The following is an 18,762-nucleotide window of genomic DNA, read 5'->3' as shown; positions in this document are numbered from 1 at the left end:
TCACTTTGTAGACCAGGCTGGCCTCAAACTCAGAAATCCGCCTGCCTCTGCCTCCCGAGTGCTGGGATTAAAGGCGTGCGCCACCACGCCCAGCTAAGGGTATTAATTTTCTGTCAGAGGACCTGAGCTCAGTTTCCAGCATCTACAATGAGTAGCTTACAACTACCTGTTACAACAGCTCCAAGAAATCTGAAATCTTCTTCTAGACACCTTCAACACCTGCACTCACACATACATATACACACACACACAATTTGAAATAAAAATCAAAGAGGTGAACAACACCTAAGGCTGTCCTCTGGCTTCCACATATAAAGACATACAAGAATAAATCACACTTAAAATGTCCATGCACACGCACGCGCACACACACGCGCACACACCAGGGAGAAATGAATGGTGCAATATAGCTTTCCAGTTATCACCACCTACTCCCATTTCTTTCCCAAAAGCCTTATATTTTTAGTTCCCCTTTTTGTCTTGCACTTAAAGAACAGTCTCTCATAATCTTCATGTTTTAATATATTTACTTCCAGACCACTATGGTGGTGGATTCCTTTAAATCCAAACCTGGTCTACATAGCAAGTTCTATGGCTAGCTGACATATAATGAGACGCTGTCTCAGATGGATGGATGGATGGATGGATGGATGGATAGATGGATGGATGATAGAGGATAGAGAGATAATTGAATTACAAGTTTCTAACTGTAGAGAAAATGATCAAAGTAAAAAAAATTGCTATGTAGCTTAACATAAGAACCTACATATTTCTTATAATAATGGCCTCTAAGGCATAATTTTTCACTTTTAGCATAAAAACAGACAACCAGTAGCCTTCTTTCCACAATTTTAATTTCTTTGATACAAAATCCAAGTGTCCTTACTTTTAAAAAATATTTCCTTTGGGACTGAAGAGGTGGCTCAGCAGTTAGTAGCTGTTCTGTTAGAGAACTCAAGTCCAGTCCCCTGCACTACAGCTCACTACTACCTGTAACTCTAATTCCAGGAACTCTGAAGATCTCTTTGGCCTCCCATGGCACCAGGCCATGGTGTATATATATGGAGTATTGACAAACATGTAGGCAAAACACCCATACACATAAAAGAAGATAAAGTAAAATCATACAAATTTAAAATATATTTATTAAGCTAGGCAGCAGTGGCACACACCTTTAGTCCCAGCACTCAGAAGGCTGAGGCAGATGGATCTCTTGAGCTTGAGGCCAGCCTGGTCTACAAAGGGTAGCTTGGTGTAGAGAACTAGTTCCAAGACAGTTAAGGCTATATAGAGAAACCCAATTTGAAAAACAAAACAAAAGGTTCCTTTTCCCAGACTAAAGAAACAAGTCAGCTGGGCGTGGTGGCACACGTCTTTAATCCCAGCACTCGGGAGGCAGAGGCAGGAGGATTTCTGAGTTCAAGGCTAGCCTGGTCTACAATGTGAGTTCCAGGACCCCAGGGCTACACAGAGAAACCCTGTCTCAAAAAATAAAAAAATAAAAACAAAAACAAAAACAAAAACAGTGACCCTGACCATACAAGTTGAACACTACTAATCCAAAAATCTGAAATCCAAATGTTCTAAAATCTGAAAATTTTAAAATCCAACAAAGAAGCCATTGAGTAGAAGATACATACCCAACTTCATGCCACACAGTATGGTCAAAGCAGTCACTGAAGATACTATATGGAATTACCTTTAGGCTATATGTTATAATGTATATATGAAACAAAAATATATTTTGCTTTAGATTGGACCTTATATAACCAAGATATTTTATTTATGTACTTTTTGGTTTGCTTTGTTTTTTAACACAGAGTTTCTTTGTGTAGTTCTGGCTGTCCTGAAACTAGTTCTGTAGACCAGGCTACCATCAAAATCAGATTTGTCTCCTTCTGCCTTGTTATACAGGTATTAAAGGTGTGCACCATCACACACAGCACTATGTGCAAATATTTTTAACTTTGAAATCCAAATGCTTCTGCCCTATGACATGAGAACTGAAATTCAGCATGCACACTCCGCAGACCAGCTCTGTTTCCAAGAGGAAACTGTAGTTAAGGACTTTATCAGCTCTCATCAGCCACACAATGAGACAGTCTTGGCTTTTGCACAAAACACAAGAAAAACCCAGAGTTCTCAAAACCTCTTACCTGAAGTTCTCTAAAATAAAAGTAGCTGAATCATAAGATGGTACTAATTCACTAAAAAAGAAACAAAAGGAGAAAAAATTAATTACTGCCTTAATTTACAATTTTCATTTAGTTAAAAGACAAGTTACTTGATATTATCTTGAAAACTTAGCTGTAGTGCCTATAAAATATTTCCGATCTTTATTAAGCACAGCATTAAACCAAATCAGTTCATAAACCCATCAAGATTATAATTAAAATGGAAATACAACAAATCCTTCAAGGTTATTTACTAGGAAACACTCCCTTCTATGCTTCGGTTATTTTGTATAATTAGTTGTTGGGGCCCTCAAGCATGCCGGGCAAGCATGATATCATTAAGCTACAGCCCCAACTCACCAATACTTTCATAGGATTAGAATATATAAGTGAGGGGACAACCGGGATATGTTAGTAAAATATAGTAACACTTTCTTGGCAAGGTAAGATGATATCAAATAGCCTAAACTCCTTATAATCTTCTCCAAAGAGACCTAATTCATATGTATAGGACGAGCTGACTGATAATATATCCTACTGCCAACTACCTTTAGATCATGTGTATGATTTATGGCATTGTCAGTAAAGCATCATTTAACACAAAACTGTATACTATATACAGTATTATAATACGTTGTCACAATTGTTATGATTATAAAGCAAATAAAACAAGACTATACCTACAATAATATGTAGTTTGGCAGGTGAGCATGTTCATAAGAACAAATAAAAATATTTTAAGTTTTATCTAAATCAGATTATATGGTGATCATGCATACAGCTCACAGAAGGTAGAGATAAAAGGATCAGGAGTTCAAGTCTAGCCTCAGTTAAATAGCAAGTCTTATCCTGGTCTAGGCTACGTAAGGCTCTGCCTCAAAAACAATAAATGAACAAATTTGTCGAATTAAATCATATATTCTCCAAAATAGGTAGATGTCCTTTGCCCTATGGTTGTTAGTCACACAGCTCCTATCCCAGCTGAGCACGTTACGTGCACACACCTAACCCTAGTCAGCCTTGGCTTCTCTCGTGAACTTTACATCCCACACTTCTCCATCTGCGTGCCTCATGAATCCTGAATACTTCATAAAAAGTCAAACACCCAGAGGCCTGAGCCAATGTTTCCCAATTATGTGCGCTAGCATTCAATATACAGGACTCCTATTAGCAGGACCAATGCAATTAGTACCTGAAAAGCTTTTTAGGAGAATGTAAATGTAATGAGAACTCTTAAATAGACTTCAAATATCAACCAAAAGTAACACGTTTTGGCTATCATCCTGGATAATATATAATCATTGATCAGTTTACCCACAAATTTACTATATCCTCTAAAACGCAAAGACTTCAACCAATCCTCTTGTCTGTGAATCTATATGCTGCTTTGCTTGTTTGTCTGTTTGGATTTTTGTTTTGCTTTGTTTTGTTTTTTTGGCAAGGGTGTTTTGGAATTTTTTGGTTTTGTCTTTTGTTTCTTATATATTATGTGTTTATTCTAGTGAAATGTGTGGTTTTTGCTATAAGCAGATTCAGAGCACAGAAAATCTATCTATCCCAGGATATTGTGATATTTCTACATGTCTTATTGGTTTCTATTGCTGTTATAAACACCATGACCAAAAGCAAGCTGGGGCCGGGCAGTGGTGGCACATGCCTTTAATCCCAGCACTTGGGAGGCAGAGGCAGGCAGATTTCTGAGTTTGAGGCCAGCCTGGTCTACACAGTGAGTTCCAGGACAGCCAGGGCTACACAGAGAAGCCTGTCTCGGAAAACAAAACAAAACAAGGCAAAAGCAAGCTGGGAAAGAAAAGGCTTATTTCGGCTTGCAATTCTCATCCATGAAGTCAAGGTAGAAACTCAGGGCAGGACCCTGAAAGGCAGGAACTGAAGCACAGGCCAAGGAGGGCTGCTCATGGCTTGCTCCCTACAGCTCACTTAGCCTGATTTCTTATACCACCCAGGACGCCTGTCAAGAGGTAACACTACCCAGTAGCCTGAGCCCTCTCACACCAATCATTAACCAAGAAAATGTCTTCAAGATTTTCCTAGCGGCCAAGGAGACACAGAAATTTTCTTAAGTTCCCACTACCCAGCTATACCTCGGTTTAGGTAATGTTGACAAGCCCTCCAAGCACTCTACATATGTATTTCTTACAGAAAACTTCCATACATAAGTAGTATAACACATTGGTGCTGTGGAAGGTCAATGAAGACAGGGTTGTGGAGTCCACAGCACAGTCAGCCTCCATCTCCTCCTAGCACGACTTTAGCTTTCCTCAGTTCCTTATCTTTCCTCCTGACATGACTGTGGTCTTCACAAATAGTCATGTCATGGTTGTGTCAACTGTCTTCACAGAAAATAGGAAAGGAAAGTAGCCTTAAACCATCTCTATTCTGAAAATCTGTAAGTCACAGATAATTAAATATTATATCACTCGGTTAATCAGAACACCACAAACAATGGGAAGAAGCCAGACATGGTGGCGCACGCCTTTAATCCCAGCACTTGTGAGGCAGAGGCAGGCGGATCTCTGAGTTTGAGGCCAGCCTGGTCTACAAAGTGAGTTCCAGAACAGCCAGGACTATGAAGAGAAACCCTGTCTCAAAAACAAACAAACAAACAAACAAACAACAACAACAAAAAAAAAAACAATGGGAAGAAAAGAGACCCAAAGGCCTCCACTGTAAGGCTACATAAAATCTAGATTCCCTTCTCAACTTAGCCATTTCTCCAGATACCTGAAACTAACTATAGACTGACAGTTAATCTTTATGCTGTTGAGAAGAATTTGAAGATTCAGCCAATCTGAAAAATTGAAAAGGGAATCAAGATTGCAAACTTTTTCTATTAATTGTTCCTTCCCACTTCTTTTAAAATTTGGAAACACTATGTCACCTTCAAAACTTTTTAGAATTATAACTACTTTTAAGTTTTGATTTAAAAGATACACATTTAAAAGGTAAACAAAAAGTGAATAGGGCCTTCATGGGGGCTCCGCAAGTAAAGGCACTTATTGCCGAACCTGACCATCTTGGGATTCAATTCCTTACACACAAATGGTGGAGAGAGAACAGATTTCCCAAGCTACCCTCAAGCCCCACAGGCCCCGCAGCACTCAGGAACCACTTCTCACACCAAGGAAGAGTAGTTCTTTGATTGACGGACTCAGTGAGAATGGCTGTTTTCTATGGAAAATGGAGTGCTAATTAAAGAAAAATCTAATTCCCTATCATTTTCCCTTTACAGACAAAATATGAGCCCATTACACTCTTAAGAGTTGTGTTCTCGCCGAGCGTGGTGGCGCACGCCTTTAATCCCAGCACTTGGGAGGCAGAGGCAGGCGGATTTCTGAGTTCGAGGCCAGCCTGGTCTACAAAGTGAGTTCCAGGACAGCCAGGGCTACAAGACTTGTGTTCTCTTTCTACCAACGAGGGTCTGAGAAATGAAACCCACTCCACAGTGCAAGAGCCTGCAATAACCTACTGAGGTCAGCAGCTTACTGTAAATATTAATAGTACCTTAAAAGGAGATAATTAGCTAGAAATGTTGGCAGTCACCTGTAATCCCAACACTTGAGAGGTGATAGCAGGAGGGAGCTCAAACTCACCCTCAGTTAAACAGTGAGTTTACGTAAGGTTAGCCTTGGCTACATGAAGCCATTTCTTTTTTTTTTTTTTCAATTTTTTATTAGATATTTTCTTCATTTACATTTCAAATGCTATCCCAAAAGTCCTCTATACCCCCCACCCCGCCCTGCTCCCCTACCCACCCACTCCCACTTCTTGGCCCTGGCATTCCCCTGTACTGGGGCATATAAGGTTTGCAAGACCAAGGGGCCTCTCTCCCCAATGATGGCCAACTAGGCCATCAAAAAAGCACTTCTTAAAACAAATGAATTAAAATAGCTTATTCAGTCTCTTGGAGTCCCTTCCATCCTCCAGATTTCTCTCTCATGTTTCCTTAATAAATCTATATTTGATCTGCTTAATTTAAAAGAAAGAAAGAAAGAAAGAAAGAGAAAGAAAGACAGACAGAGAGAAAGAGAATATTCAAGTATCTGCCCTGATATACAAACTTAAAATGGAAGTACAGTTTTAAAACTGTTACCTGGTAAAGTCTGGAGGGACAGGTGTGGTGACAAAGGATGCCATGGGCTTTCGGTGAACTTGCTGGAACATCATTAGGATCTCTGAGCTCTTGGAGATCAGCTCACTTTTACTGCAAGACCGCAACTGTGTGAGGAAAACAGCATTTCAACCAACAAAACATTCCTTCAAAGGCACTGCAAATTTTTTAATAAAAAAGGAGAGATGTGGTGGTCTACACGTTTAATCCCAGAACTTGGGAGGCAGAGGCAAGAGGATATGAGTTTTATGCCACCCTGGTCTACACAGCCAGTTCCAAGCCAGTCTGGTATACATATTAAGTTCCAGGTTAGCCAAGGCTACATAGTGAAAACTTATCTCAAAAATAAATTAAAAAGTCTTAATTAAGAAAACTTGAGGGCAGGTGTGGTGGTGCATGCCTTTGATCGTATTGCTTGGAAGGTAGAGACAAGCAGATCTCTGTGAATTTAAGGCTAGCCTGGTCTACATAGCCAATTTCAGACCAGCCAGACAACTAGTTCTGACTGCTGAGAGGGAGAATTAGATGAGTCCCTTAAGTGGTCATCCAATATAACATTCAGCACTGAAATCATATACACATAAACAAAAAAATGAATTCAAGTTGAGATTATATATTTGTATACACATACACACACACACACACACACACACACCAATAAAAATCAAAGAAAAAGGAGCTACCAATGAGGGGAAGGCTTGAGAGGAGCTGAAGGGAGAAGAAGACATGGGAACACAGGAGGAGGAGCTGGAAGCAGCAAAGGAAAGTGGGTAATGTATATTTTAGTTTAAATATACTAAAATAAAATCTAGGAAACAGTGGAAAATTACAAAGCTAACCTAGATATTTAACGAAAAAACAAAAACCAAAGTAAAACTGAGCCTGTTTGCACATATTTGCAACCCCAGCACTTGGAAGTTGGAAGATTAGAAATTCAAGGTTATCCTTCAGTTACATGAAGAATTTGAGATCAGACTGCACTTATATAAGATTCCATCTCAAAATAAAATAAAAAAATAAAAAAGAGACTGGAAACAAGGTTCTATTGTTGAGAACATCTGCTGTTTAACAAGTAGCTATGCTGTTAACAGCATTGGCATTTGCAGAGGACCCCGGTTCAATGTCTAGCACCCACAGGTGGTTCACAACAGTCAATTGCTCCACTTACAGGGAGTCTAAGGCCCCTGGCCTCCCTGAGTACCAGGCACACATGTGCATTACATAAGCAGGAATTTCACATCCATACAAATTTTCAACTATATTTAAATTTGAAAGTGAGTTAGAAAATTAAGAATCTTTGGAGAACCTAGGTTTGCATTTTAACAAGTGTTGACTTTATGTGATTTTAATCAACTTTTCCCTCCTTTTTGAAAGTTAAAAAAAAAAGAACTACAAATTTTCACTGATACAGTTAAACTATTGTATATAGTGATAAGCAGATACTACAGTTCTACACTTTTAACAAGCATTTCTAATTCTATATAGCTAATAGAAATGCTAATATCACACATATTTCACATAATCTTTTTTTTTTTTAATGCTCATTGGTGTTTTGATTGCATATGTCTGTATGAGGGTGTCAGATCCCCTGGAACAGGAGTTACAGACAGTTGTGGGCTGCCAAGTGGATGCTGGGAACTGAACCCAGCTCCTTTGAATAACCAGCCAGTACTCTTTACTTCTGAGCTATCTCTCCTGCCCTCACACAATCTTATCAGTTCTTGAAATCAAGTTAAGTCAGAGATAAAGAATGAGAAATCTGGGGCTGAAAAGATGGCTCAGCAGTTAAGAGCACTTGCTTATCTTGCAGAGACCTGGGTTTGGTTCTCAGCACCCACATGGTTACTCACAGTAGCTCACAGATTCAGTTCCAAGACATTCTTTCTAACTCCTTTTCTGGTATCTCAAGTACCAAGCATACATAATAGTACGCATTCATACATGCAGGTACTCAGACAGACATATAAAATAAATCCTTTATTAAAAGGAGTAAGAAATATAATGTAGTAAAATATGCACAACGTTAAAAGACTGTGAGTTTGGGATTCTAGAAAACCACTAAGGTTCTGGCACTTTACACTGCAATGTGGCCTGGTGTCGGCCACTGGTTATTTCTACTGGTTGTAAAGATCATGAGGCAGCTCGGGAAAACCACATATTATTGTGGGCTGAATTCTATCTTTCATCATCTACACAGGTGCTTAACTAACTGTATTAGAAGGTGAGCAACCACTCAAAACTGAAGCAACCACTGATCTCAGCATACAAACGTCCCTGTGAGGACAAGTGAAGAAAAAAATGAAACCTGCTAGCACTTTGGCCTTGAACTGCCAGCATCTAGAACTATGACAAGATTAATTTCTGTTGTTCAAGGATCCCATTCGGTGGAATGCTGTCAAGGCAACTCTCAAACAAATACAACTATAAAATTCTCTTATGGATGATATTGAAACTATTCCAAAGGGCCAGGGCAACAGACTGTCACCAACCTATAGAGATACTGGAAGTAGAAGAACATGTAAGAGACAAATCCCAATGAGCTGAAGTTGGATCATGTCTTGAAAGGTATGTTGGAATTCTGGTCACTTTCTTCATCCCCAAATGCTACATGTTAAATAGGTTTTTTGCTGCATGATATACATATTGTCTTACCATAGCCTCCCAAAGTAACAAGGCCACTGTACCATGTGTTTTTAAAATAAAACCTCAAGCATTCAATTTACCAAATGAAGACTCAGGAGCTAGACACTGTGGTGCAAGCCTGCTAGCTCAGAGAGACAGAGAAGCACCCAGCTGACCTTCCGACTTCACTGATGTCCCCAAAGGGAAAAGCTCTTGCTTCTTCTCCACACTGTCTTAAATACCCCTCAACTCAGACACACCCCTTCCTCTTTCCTGGGTTGCTCTGTGCAGCCCTGGCTGTCCTGGAACTCACTTTGTAGACCAGGCCGGCCTCAAACTCAGAAATCCGCCTGTCTCTGCCTCCAGAGTGCTGGGATCAAAGGCGTGCGCCACCACGCCTGGGTTTTCTTATGTTCACTCCCTGTCAACAGATTGCTTGTTCCACCTCTTAACCTATGGTTGACATTATTAAGCTCTTATTTACAGAAAGATCTTGGGTTAAAGGTGTGTGCTAGGGCTGAGCCACACCACAACAAGAAATCGGTTTTCCCAGTTCACAACTTCAGGGCTCACAATGTGATCAAATAACCTGCAATACCATGGACCAAACCCTCTGAAACAGTGTACAAAAAAGCCTGGCATGCCTCCCTCTCTCCCGACCTTCTCTCTCTCTGGTTTTTTTGAGACAGGGTATCTCTATATAGCCCTGGCTGTCCTGGAACTCACTTTGTAGACCAGGCTGGCCTCGAATTCAGAGATATGCCTACCTCTGCCTCCCAGGTGCTGGGATTAAAGGTGAGTGCCACCACCGCCCGGCATGCCTTTCTCTTAAGTAGGTTGTTACAGTAATGGAAAGTTAATATAATCCATTTCAATTGGGTTTACATCTTTTGAGTAATTATTGTTTATAGCACATAAGAATAGAGCCATCAAGACATGTAGCCTTGGTTTTACCAATGATGATACCAAATGATATGGCCATTACATAATAAACATATTGATAAATGATGAAAAGGCAAAACAAAACAACAACAACAAAAAACCAACAACAACCAACCAAAGCCCACATAAATCTCACTATATAGCCTTAAGCTAACAAATCCTCTGGCCACAGATCTTTCAAATATTTGATGCTACACATAGGCGTGCACCACACAGCCTCAAGCTGAGTTGCATACTGCCTTTCATTCCAGCAGCTTCAGAGGAACACCATGGAGGGAAAAGCACAATTTACCCATCTCACTGTTAAAGATAACTTTGAAAAGAAATCCTCATACGTGGCTCCTTGTAGTTATCTTCCTATTTTGCTAGAACTGAAATTGCTAATTAGAGCCTATTAACAAGCAAGCGTGACAGTAGCTACTCTAAAGACTGATTCGTGAGATGTCCAACTTCTCTCCAGTACACCTGTTGCCAGTATCTTTAACTGTCTATAATTGCTTATAAATGTAATGGGTAATTCATGGCGTTTTTATGGTTTTATTTTCTGTCTCACTGTTAAAAACCAGTGAAATTTCACATTACTGGCTACCTAGGTACCCACTTTCTCTGTCTTCTGCTTGCTTTTTAATTCTCTGTGTACAGATGGAAACCAGAAGACAGTAACATTCATTACTCAGGTACCAGCCACAGTTTTTTTTGTCTCCCCCACTCCCAAGTGTGCAAGACTGACAGCTTGCCCCAAGGATCCTCTTGGCTTCTCTGCACAGCCCCAGGATTTACAAAGTTCACCACTGTGCACAGCTCCTGCTTTTTTTCTTTTTTTCAAAGACAGGGTCTCACCGTGCAGCCTTAGCTAGCCTGGAACTCTTTATGTAAACCAGACTGGCCTTAAACTCACAGGAGATCCACACTCCTCTGCCTTCCCAAGTGCTGGGATTAAAGTCTGCTTCTATACCCCAACACCATACTACGGTGTTTTTAACATCTTAAAATCCTCCTGGCTGGGGAATATTCTTCTACTTTCTTGCCAGCAGCAGAATGTTCAATTGGGAGCATATCTTTGATTTACATACTATAGAATTCAGAGCATATACAGGAGAAAATATTCCCCTGCCTTAACCCTCCCAGTTGCTAAAGGCACAGACCATTAGGGACAACTCTGCAGTTTAAATGTTCTAACTTTGTTACTTCTATGTACATGCATGTTTCTATCAGTGAGAGAACATGCTATGGCGCGGCATGCATGTGGAAGTCAAAGGATAACTTTGTGGAGTTTGTTCTCTCTCTTCCTACTTTTTTACATAGGTTCCAGGGATCAAACCCATGTAGCACACCAAGCTTTCATAAAAAATGCTTATACCTACTCATACACCTTACAGACTCCTCATTGATCATCGAGAATCCATTAAAATTATTTAAAACATCCAATTAAAACATCAAACATAACTACTTGTCCTGTCCATTCCTACACATGAGAAGTGTCTATCCTTTTCCTTCTTCCAATCTTACTGACAATGGCCTTTCCCAGTGTACTGGGCATGGTGAACTTGTAACAAAGAGGCTGAGATAGGAGGACTCTGAACTCACTGGCCAACAAGTCTAGCCTAGTTGCTAAGCTCCAGGCTGAGGAAACTGAGGAAACGTGGACTCAAAGGAAGGATGGTATTCCTGAATATGACATTTGAGGTTGTACTCTGGCCTCACGTTGAGGTTGCAGAAATAGCACCGATGTTAAGAACACTAGCTGCTCTGCCAGAGGACCTGGCTTCAAATTTCCCAGCACTACATGGCGGCTAATATCTGTCTGTAACTACAGTTCTAGGATCTGACTCCCTCATCTGGTTCCTGTGGACATTGCATGTACATAGTACAGACATACATTCAGGCAAAATACAAATACACATAAAATAAAATTCATTTTTTAAATTTATGTGTATATGTGTATGTGTGTGTGTATATCATAGACCTAACTAAATGCAGATCCTAAAACAATACTTACAAAAAAAACTTAAGAGACTATTTTAAATATGACACAAAATGAACAAACTGACAAATTAGACTTTGGCAAAAGTTTAATAATTCTCTACTTAAAAACAAAACAAAACAAACAAACAAACAGCCAGGCAGTGGTGGTGCACGCCTTTAATCCCAGCACTAGGGAAGCAGAGGCAGGTGGATTTCTGAGTTCAAGGCCAGCCTTGTCTACAGAGTGAGTTCCAGGACAGCCAGGGCTACACAGAGAAACCCTGTCTCAAAAAACAAGAAGAAAAGAAGGAAGGAAGGAAGGAAGGAAGGAAGGAAGGAAGGAAGGAAGGAAGGAAGGGAGGGAGGGAGGGAGGGAGGGAGGAAGGAAGGAAACAGAAAACACATGAGCAAAAGCAACCTGAAGAGAGGTAAGGGTTTACTTCAGTTTACAGCCCTCAGGTTACATTCTGCTCCTGACAGAAGTCAGTCTAGGCTTCCAAGGCAGGGATTAGAAACTGATGCAGAGGCCTTGGGGGAATGCTGCTTGGTGGGCTGCTCATGGCTTGCTTATACTTTCTGCTTATACCTGCTTTCTTATACTACCCAGGACCACCTATAGTGGCAAGTCTACTAAGCTGGGCCCTCTCACACCAATCATGTATTAAAAAATACCCTACAGACTTGCCTACAGCCAACCTAATGGAACCATTTTCTCAACTGACATTTGTCTTCCCAAATAACTAACTTGCATCAAGCTGACAAAAACTACCTAGAACAAACAACAAAGAATGATAAAAACTAAGAAAACTCAATAAAAATAGAGGGAAAAGATTTGAAGAGAACTTCAACACATATGGATGGCAAGTAAATATAAGAAAGGATTTTCAACATCATTAGACAAAGGCAAACAAAAAATTACAGCCATAAAAATACTCTCATGAAAACAGCTATTGTAAGAAGATTTGTGCCATGTGCTACCAGTACTGCAAAGGAACTCAGACTATACTGGTAGCAATATAAAATGGCCAACTTGCTCAGAAGACTATCAGCAATTACTTAAAAATAAGGGCTGTATCGCTTCTCGGCCTTTTGGCTAAGATCAAGTGTAAAAATAAGGGCTGTAATGGGACTGACTGTTTAGCAGTCATCAGCGTGTAGTGTTTTGCAAAGGAGGTCAGTTCCCAGCATCCACAATCACCCGTAGTTCTAGCTCAAGAGACCTGACCATTTAGACCTCTGCATGAACCCACCCACACCCATATACATACATATAATTAAAAACAAAACAGGACTGGAGATATGGCTCAGTAGTTAAGAGCACTGATTGCTCTTCCAGAGGTCCTGAGTTCAATTCCCAGCAACCATATGGTGGCTCACAACCATCTGTAATGGGATCCAATGCCCTCTTCTGGTAGGTCTGAAGATAGCTACAGTGTACTCATATACATAAAATAAATAAATTTAAAAAATTTTTAATTATTTTTATTTTATTTTAAAAATTCTTGGGCTAAAGAGATGGCTCAGTGGGTAAGAACACTGACAGCTCTTCTGAAGGTCCTGACTTCAAATCCCAGCAACCACATGGTGGCTCAAAACCACCCGTAATGAGATCTGATGCCCTCTTCTGGTGCATTTGAAGACTGCTACAGTGTACTTATTTATAATAATAAATAAATCTTTGGGCTGGAGCGAGCAGGGACTGAGCGAGTGGGGCCAACTGGAATGAGCGGGGTTGACCCGAGCAAGCAGAGGTCCTAAAAACTCAATTCCCAACAACCACATGAAGGCTCATAACATCTGTACAGCTACCGTATACTCACATACATAAAACAAATAAATAAATAAATCTTTAAAATTCTTTTTTCAGACCTTCATCACTTGACCTAACAGGAAGAGAAACATATCCATGTAGAGGTTTGGATACACTTGGTCCTCTTAGCTCTAGCATAGCAGCCCCAAACAAGCCTCTGAATATAATCAGTTGAATGGAAAAGCAAATGTGATGTTTACATAAACTGATCGCTCTGCAATGAAAAGGAAAAAATTGTTGTATTCAGTACCATGAATAAAACCCAAAAGTAGTTTTGCTGAAAGAAGTTAAATATAAAATGAGTGTTTGAGAGTACATTTTTATATAACTATAGAAAATATCTATTTATGACAGAAACCAAATTGGGGGATTCACAGAAAACAGTAGGTGACCAAAATACAAAGATGTACAGAAATAAATGTCCATGTTCACGACTGTGACAACAGTGATGGTTTCAAAACGATACGCATTTGTCAAACGTATCAATCACATACTTTCCACACAGGTATAATGACTGACATCAGTTGTTTTTTGTTTTTTTTGTTTGTTTGTTTGTTTTTTTTTTTGGTTTTTCAAGACAGGGTTTCTCTGTGTAGCCCTGGCTGTCCTGGAACTCACTTTGTAGACCAGGCTGGCCTCGAACTCAGAAATCCGCCTGCCTCTGCCTCCAGAGTGCTGGGATTAAAGGCGTGCGCCACCACGCCCGGCTTTGTTTTTTTTGTTTTAAAAACAAACAAAACAAAAACCATAAATCCTCAGACATTCACTCAGCATACTGCAATTGGTATAAAATGACTCTACTGATCCCAGGATAAAAGTCTCAGGACTGCTGTCCCGAGTGTGGTACTAGCACCTGGGAGGTTGAGTCAAGGTGGTCATGAAAGGGAAGTAGTTATCCTGGCCTATATAGAAAACTCCAGGACAGTTTATGCTTAATATGTGTCAAGATCTGTCTCAGACAAACAGGAATGAGCTTCCTGAGAAGAAAATATGAGTATTAAATAAATATGCATCTAAATAAATATGCATGCACTAAACCTTACAAGTCAACTGCCAACTGAGTGAAAAAAAATAAAAAATATTTTCAGACATGCAATGGAAGTTAATTCTGACTAGCCATCCTGACAAGTTATTGAAGGGTAAAACAACAGCACATGAATAAGCCGAGGGTCTTAGCAATAATAGAAACCAGGAAATAAAGACTCAATACAAGAAAACCTCTAAAAAGGAGAACAATTTTCCTGGACAGTGGTGCTCCATTCCTGTAATCCCAGCAGTTCTGAGGTAGAGGCAGAGGCCCGAGGATCTCTGTGAATTTGAGGCCAGCCTGCTGTTCGAAAAAAGCTCCAGGAGAGCCAGGGCTACACAAAGAAACCCTGTCTTGAAATGCCAAAAAACAAAGAGAGAGAGACAGAGAGAGAGAGAGAGACAGAGACAGAAAGAGGGGGAGAGGGGAGGGGAGGGGAGGGGAGGAATGAGGAAGGGAGGGGCAGAGAATACTCTAAGGAGGTAGCTACATATTGGGCAGTGGCTATCAGGCAGGCAGGTTCATGGGTCCCAAGGAACCTTGCCAGAGAAGCAGACAGGGGGAGGGAGACCAGAGAAGAGGGAAAAGAGAGAAAGAATGAGAACAAAGGTAGAGAGAAAACGCCAGGGGAGGGGAGAGAGAGAAAAGAGAGGGACCAAAATGTCTGCATTAAAAAGAGAGGAACTTCTGAGGGAGAGGAAGGCCAGCCTTGGGCTGGAAAGTTCACGGTAAAGGGTAGGACACGCCAGCTATACCTTGTAAGAGGTAGGGACTGAGAGATGATGAGAGAACCTGGAGGCCAGGCCCACTTTGGCATGTTATATATGCACCTCAGCCTCTTGTCCTTGATCTGAAACCCAATACTCTCTCTCATTCTGTCATTCTCATTCTCATATACTCTCTCTCTCCCTCTCTCTGTCTCACACACACACACACACACACACACACACACACACACACCTACGTTTAAAACACAAGTACTCCAAAAAAAGTAAATTCAAGACAAGTGAATGTGCCAGATATTTATGAGATATTATAGTTTTTACTGTATGTTTATTAACCGTTCCCCAAAGTGTTGATGAGGAGAGATTTTTTGCCAATGAGTTCAGCAGTATATCCCAAACATCTAACATGGGCTGGAGAGAGGGCTCAGCAGTTAAAAAGGGTGCACTGCTCTTACAGAGGTCCCAAGTACAATTCTTAGCACCCACATTGGGTGGCTCACAACCTAGTATAACAGGGGATCCTGATGCCCTCTTCTGGCCTCCACAGGCACCTGTACTCACATGTACATACCCACACATATATACATAATTTAAAAAATATAAAACATACCTATTATCTGAAACTCAACAGGTATTCTCTTAATGCTAAACTTTAATAGAACAGTCAGTATATTTAGGTAAATGGCAATAACCATTTACCTAAAAACTACCAGTTAAATCATATGGGGAAATTTCACCTTTTATAAATTTGCAAATATCTGAATTATCCCTCCCAACAAAGTAAATTTAGACAGGCAGGGGGTACTTATTTTAATCCCAACACTCAGGCAGACCTAAGAGTGTGCGGCCAGCCTGTCTACACAGAAAGTTCAAAGTCTTAAAAAAAGAGTTACTGTGTTTTGGCTTATTTAGAAATCTTAACAATTAGCTAATACCAACTCTATAAAAATCTCCACTATAGCACACAGATCTTTTGATGACATAGTTTCTATCTCCTTTTCTCCCAATATCCTAGCAGAAAGTGGGGGGAAATATTTTAAAAAGATATAGTCTGGGGCTGGTGAGATGGCTCAGTGGGTAAGAGCACCCGACTGCTCTTCCGAAGGTCCAGAGTTCAAATCCCAGCAACCACATGGTGGCTCACAACCATCCGTAACGAGATCTGGCGCCCTCTTCTGGAGTGTCTGAAGACAGCTACAGTGTACTTACATATAATCAATAAATAAATCTTTAAAAAAAAAAAAAAAGATATAGTCTTACCTGTGTATGTTAGTTATGTTTTGAATGCTGTAATAAAGTGCCAGACCAAGGGAACCTATAAAAGGGAGGTTTCCTCTGGGGTCTACAGTGTCAGAGGGGAACGAGTCAGTCACCAACATGACAGGGAAGCTGTAGCAACTACAGCTGAGGGCTGAGATCTCTATCCACAATCAGGAAGTAGTAAGAGCAAATAGGGGCAAAGAAGAGGGGTAGACAGCAGGAGGTTTTTACTTACTCCGACAAGGCCACACTTCCAAAGCCTCCCCAAACTTCAACACCAACTGTGGTCTAATTCAAATACCTAAGAATATGAATCATCTCATTCAAACCACCACACCCTGTAATCAAAGCCCCCTGAAAACAAAGGTAGGAGTGTCACCAGTTTAAGGCCATCCTAAGCCACAGTATGAGATGCTACCTCACCAAATAGGAAGGAGGAGCCGGAGGAGGGAGATGGATGAAAAAGGGATGAATACATTAGTTTTTGGATGCAGTGTAGGTACTATGTTTCCTAGGATGGCCCCAAAAGCCTATGTAACATAGGCTGGTCTCAAACTCATGGTACTTTTGCCTCCGCCTCACACAATTCACAGCTGTACATCAATCATCCTGCCCAGAAACCGCTCTTGGGTACTGTTTAATATCTAATACTCACTAAGCAGCACATAAACAAACGTATTTTATCACCTGATGTTCTACCTCCTGAAGTAAAGATTCCAACAGCTCCGTTTCTTGAGTAAGAGATGTCTTCTGACCTGTTTAAAAGGAGCAAAACAACACTCAGGTTCACTGCTGGGTAAAGCATGAGATAACTTCCTGTGAACACACGCTGTAAAAGAGAACCACGGCAACCGAACAGAACTCCATTCCAGTTCCCACAATGACTTTCCTGGAGCTTTAACAGCTGAATATACTTTCTAAAAGGAGCTTAGAAAGTAGAACATTGGAGGTAACCCTATTTTTAGGCGAAATTCAATTTAGGACTACAAAATTTATCTAAAAAAACGGACAGGATGGGTTGAGAGATTGTTAGAATGCTTGCCTGTCATTCACAAAGCGCTAGGTTGATGCTCAGCTGAGCATAAACCAGATATGGCAAAACTTGTAATCCCTGAACACAGAAGGTGAAGACAAAAGGTCGAGAATTCAAGGTCATCAGCTGTTGATGTACACCTCTAATCCCAGAACGAAGGAGACAGGCAGGCAGGCAGAACTCTTGTCTGAAGCCAGTATGGTCAATGGGTCAAGTTCTAGAACATCCAGGGCTACATTGAGAAACTATCTCAAAAAACAAAAGACAACAACAACAAAAAAGAATTCAAATTCATATTTGGCTACTTTGCCAATTTGAGGTCAGCCTAATCTATGTGAGCCACTATCTAAAATGAATGAATGAATGAATGAATGAATGATAAATATATATATAGTGACAGTCTTAGGTTGAATCTGCAATATACCAAAACAAATAAATAAAAATAAACATTATAATGAGAACAGCACTTTAAGTGGCTGACATAACAATTTCATTCAGTTAATTGTTCTGAAATTTCTTCCCAAAATTTAACTTTTGCTTAAAAGAAGGATGCAGTAAATTGACAAGATGCTTATGTTAAATTACAACAAAAAGTCTGTCTTTTAAGAACAAAAGACAAAGTCAGCCCACAAACCCTAGAGAAAGAAAATCTACAAAGAAAGTACAATAGCTTTTCAAAAAAAAAATTAAAAAAATTAAAAAACCCCAAAAGCAAAGACAATGACTGTAATGGGAAAGAATACTAAACTTGGGGAGTTGTCTCAAAGCTGGCTCAATGGGCAAAGTACCAGCTGCACAGGCCTGAAGACCTAGCCAGGGCAACAGTAGATGCTCGGGAAGGGAGCAGGGACAAGCAGGTCCTGGGATCTCAGGGGTCAGGCAGGACAGCCAAAACAGAGCATCCCAGGCCCAGTGATAAACACTGCCTCAAGAAAAGAAGCTGGTGCCGGGCGGTGATGGCCCACGCCTTTAGTTCCAGGACTCGGGAGGCAGAGGCAGGCGGATTTCTGAGTTCGAGGCCAGCCTGGTCTACAGAGTGAGTTCCAGGACAGCCAGGGCTATACAGAGAAACCCC

The 18,762-nt window shown here is 40.5% G+C and overlaps 1 protein-coding gene across 1 annotated transcript in view; it reads right to left on the bottom strand.

The window, feature by feature from the left end:
• Positions 1 to 18,762, bottom strand: part of Trim37 (tripartite motif containing 37) — a 91,694-nt gene that overhangs the window by 49,423 nt on the left and 23,509 nt on the right. The window contains exons 8-10 of the mRNA XM_029483551.1: positions 17,342 to 17,409; positions 6,286 to 6,410; positions 2,157 to 2,207 (exon numbers count right to left, since the gene is read on the bottom strand). Of these exons, the coding sequence (XP_029339411.1) occupies positions 2,157 to 2,207; positions 6,286 to 6,410; positions 17,342 to 17,409 (244 nt within the window). The remainder of the gene's footprint in view (positions 1 to 2,156; positions 2,208 to 6,285; positions 6,411 to 17,341; positions 17,410 to 18,762) is intronic.

The sequence above is a fragment of the Mus caroli genome, chromosome 11, assembly GCF_900094665.2.
Source record: "Mus caroli chromosome 11, CAROLI_EIJ_v1.1, whole genome shotgun sequence".
NCBI lineage: Eukaryota > Metazoa > Chordata > Mammalia > Rodentia > Muridae > Mus > Mus caroli.
This window is presented reverse-complemented; position numbering and strand designations above follow the sequence as displayed.